This window comes from Teleopsis dalmanni, unplaced genomic scaffold, assembly GCF_002237135.1.
Source record: "Teleopsis dalmanni isolate 2A unplaced genomic scaffold, ASM223713v2 unscaffolded_contig_1137, whole genome shotgun sequence".
NCBI classification, from domain to species: domain Eukaryota; kingdom Metazoa; phylum Arthropoda; class Insecta; order Diptera; family Diopsidae; genus Teleopsis; species Teleopsis dalmanni.
This window is the reverse complement of record NW_024032519.1, coordinates 6407-9475: the sequence shown is the minus strand read 5'-3', so window position 1 is coordinate 9475 and position 3069 is coordinate 6407. Positions and strand designations below refer to the sequence as shown.

The 3069-nt window shown below is 35.8% G+C and overlaps 2 protein-coding genes across 3 annotated transcripts; one reads left to right on the top strand and one right to left on the bottom strand.

The window, feature by feature from the left end:
- Window positions 1-804: 804 nt before the first annotated feature.
- Window positions 805-2542, bottom strand: LOC119663938 (transcription factor Sp9-like). Of its 2 annotated transcripts, XM_038073526.1 has the most exons (2): window positions 1320-2542; window positions 805-1229 (listed from the first exon to the last, which is right to left on the bottom strand). In XM_038073526.1, the coding sequence occupies exons 1-2, from the start codon at window positions 1654-1656 to the stop codon at window positions 1102-1104; spliced, it is 465 nt and encodes a 154-aa protein (XP_037929454.1). In that variant the 5' UTR covers window positions 1657-2542; the 3' UTR covers window positions 805-1101. The 2 variants fall into 2 exon arrangements, with proteins under 2 accessions (XP_037929454.1, XP_037929453.1); XM_038073525.1 differs by having other exon boundaries at window positions 805-2542.
- Window positions 1668-2483, top strand: LOC119663937 (uncharacterized protein K02A2.6-like). Its single transcript, XM_038073524.1, has one exon. The coding sequence runs from the start codon at window positions 1668-1670 to the stop codon at window positions 2481-2483; it is 816 nt and encodes a 271-aa protein (XP_037929452.1).
- Window positions 2543-3069: the final 527 nt, after the last annotated feature.

The window sequence follows — 3069 nt, the reverse complement described above, 5'->3', positions numbered from 1 at the left end:
AAAAAATTATACGCTTTTTTATATACATTTATTATATTAAAAATATATTTATCAGTATATTTCAAATACATTTTCTTAAATAATAAAAATTTAATGTAATTAAAAAAATAATACACTTTTATATACATATATATGATATTTAAAATATATTTTTCACTATATAACTAATGTTCTCACTTAGAGTTTTAACTCAAGTATCATTATCTTATAAGACTTTAATTAAAATAATGTTTAATAGATTATGATATATGACAAGCTTTGAGATATTTTTCTAAGGAGTCGATTGGGTCTTTTGTGGATGGTAATTGTTATAATCTAGTATGTTTTGCATTAGTTTAAACAATCTTAAATAATGAAATGTAAACAAAATTCAGTTAAATATAAACTGTCAATCTTGTCGGTTGTATTTACTTCAGTTGGCGACGAGGATAAAAATCTGCAATTATTCAATCGCTTTCACGCTTATTTCGTACCGTTCAATTTTACATACAATCATGCCGGGCGAAAGTGAAATTTATAAGCAATTGCTTAAAGAACAACAAGAGTTCTCAAAAAATTTGCTGAAACAACAACGTGAGTGGATGGACTCAATGTTTCAAAAACAAGGTACTGCCGGTGTATCTGAAAGAAATAACAACATTGTTCCAGTATTTCACAAATTTTCGAAAGAACAGCAAACCTGGGAATCGTACTTAGAACAACTTAACCAACATTTTTTAGCATATTCAGTTCAGTGCAGTGAAAAACAAAAATCATTTTTCTTGTCTTGGATTGGCACAGAAAATTTTGAGGTCAGTATTTTTTTAAAGCCAAATGCACATCCGAAATTTTACAAAAGCCGACAAATTCCATTTTCGCAAATGTCACTTTTCAAGAAAGAAGTCAATCGATTGACAAATGCGGGTATTTGGAAACCTGTGAAGTTTTCCCAATGGGCTTCGCCTATTGTACTAGCGCCAAAAGCTGATGGTTCCATAAGAATTTGTGGGGATTTTAAACAAGCAGTCAATGCGCAAATTGACATTGAACAATATCCTTTGCCCATACGCGAAAGTCTTTTCCATAAAATTAATTGCGGTCAACATTTTACAAAAATCGACCTTAAGGATGCGTATTTACAAATGGAACTCGACGATGAAGCAAAAACAATTCTGGGCTAGTGACAATGCCATTTGCTGTTGTAATACTTTTTGGTGTGCTGGTGTTTTCAGTCCCTTTACTATCACTTTCTGCACCAGATTCGTGTTCTAATTTTTCCTGCTTAAGCATATCCATCACTTCGATTGGAGAACGTACTTCAAAGCCATCAATTGATGAACGGACTTTGTAATGAGTTTTAATGTGTTTCGAAAGATGATCGCTTCGCATGAATTTTTTATTACATTCACGGCACTGGAAACGTTTTTCTCCAGTATGTGTTCTACGATGCCTTTGCAGTTCATCAGATCGAGTAAAGCGTTTTCCGCAAAACATCCATGAGCAAACAAATGGACGTTCGCCAGTATGCCAACGTAGATATTGACAAAGACATCGCACAATTAACTGAAAATTGTGATGTGTGCAAAATTGCAAATCCTGTTCACGCACGTGAATACTTAAGCTGGCCTGAAGCTGATCGACCTTGGGAGAGAGTACATATCGACTTTGCTGGTCCATTTTGTAATTCAATGTGGCTAATTTGTGTCGACGCTTTCTCGCAATTTCCGTTCGTTGTACAACTATCTACAACAACAACGGTTGACACCGTATCAGCATTGTCTTCTATATTTTCTCTGGAAGGTATACCAGAAACCATCGTAAGTGACAATGGTCCGCAATTTACAGCTGAAGCATTCAAACATTTTTGCTCAAAACTTGGCATCAAACATATAACAACAGCGCCGTTTCATCCAGCCTCAAACGGGTTAGCCGAACGATTCGTCAGATCTTTTAAAACTGCTGTTCAGAAAAACATTGACGATGGATTGTCTCTCAAATTCGCTGTATCAAAATATCTTGCAACATATCGTGCAATGCCGAATGCTGAAGGTAAATCACCTGCGGAACTTTTACATGGAAGGCCTGTTCGTACCTTGTTGAGTCAACTGTTTGAATCGCCTAGGAAGCACCTTGAAGCTTCGAAACGGAAAATGAAATTCAGTCTAAAGCAACCCGTCTTCGCTCGAAACTACGCAAGAGGGGAAAAATGGATAAAAGGAGTTATTGTGAAACAACTTGGTAAAATGGTTTACCGAGTGAACACATCTTTTGGTTACATCAAACGTCATGTTAATCAGCTTAAAACTAGAAGTAGCTCTGACCTCTCTTCACAACCAATTTTTGAATTCGCTCCAAATTTCATCAATGCCACACCGCCTTCATCTAGCCAATCAACATTAATGCCTAGTGAAGAACGTTCTACCGAAGTAGTTCAACTTCGAAAAAGTTGTCGTATTCGGAAGGATGTAAATCGATTTGAATCCGACGATTTCAGGAAAACTTAAACCTTGTCAAAAATTAAGGGCGGAGAAAGTGTTATAATCTAGTATGTTTTGCATTAGTTTAAACAATCTTAAATAATGAAATGTAAACAAAATTCAGTTAAATATAAACTGTCAATCTTGTCGGTTGTATTTACTTCAGTAATAAACTTTCGAGTTGGTGTGGTCTACTGGAGTAAACTAGGTCGATATTGAATTTTTTCAATTTGGTTTTAAGACCTTTGGAGACGGTGTTGTTATACACTACGGCGACCCTTCTTTGTTTTGGCTTCTCTGTTGTTAAGGTCGTCATGTTTCTGGAATATAGTTGCCTGCGTTTCTTTTTTATAATTCTGTCGATGGTGTTGTGGGAGTATCCGTTGATGTCCGCTATTTCCTTGATGTGTGTGGTTTCCTCATTGATAGCTGCTTGTGTAAGGGGTAATGTTAGCATTCTGTGTATCATATGGTGGAAGGCTGCCATTTTGTGTTGGAACGAATGGTTTGAGTTGTTGGGTATGACACGTTTGGTACTCGTTGGTTTCCTATAGATACTGAATTCGAAAGCGCCATTTTTGTGTTGTATCAGTAGGTCTAAGAATGGTAGGTA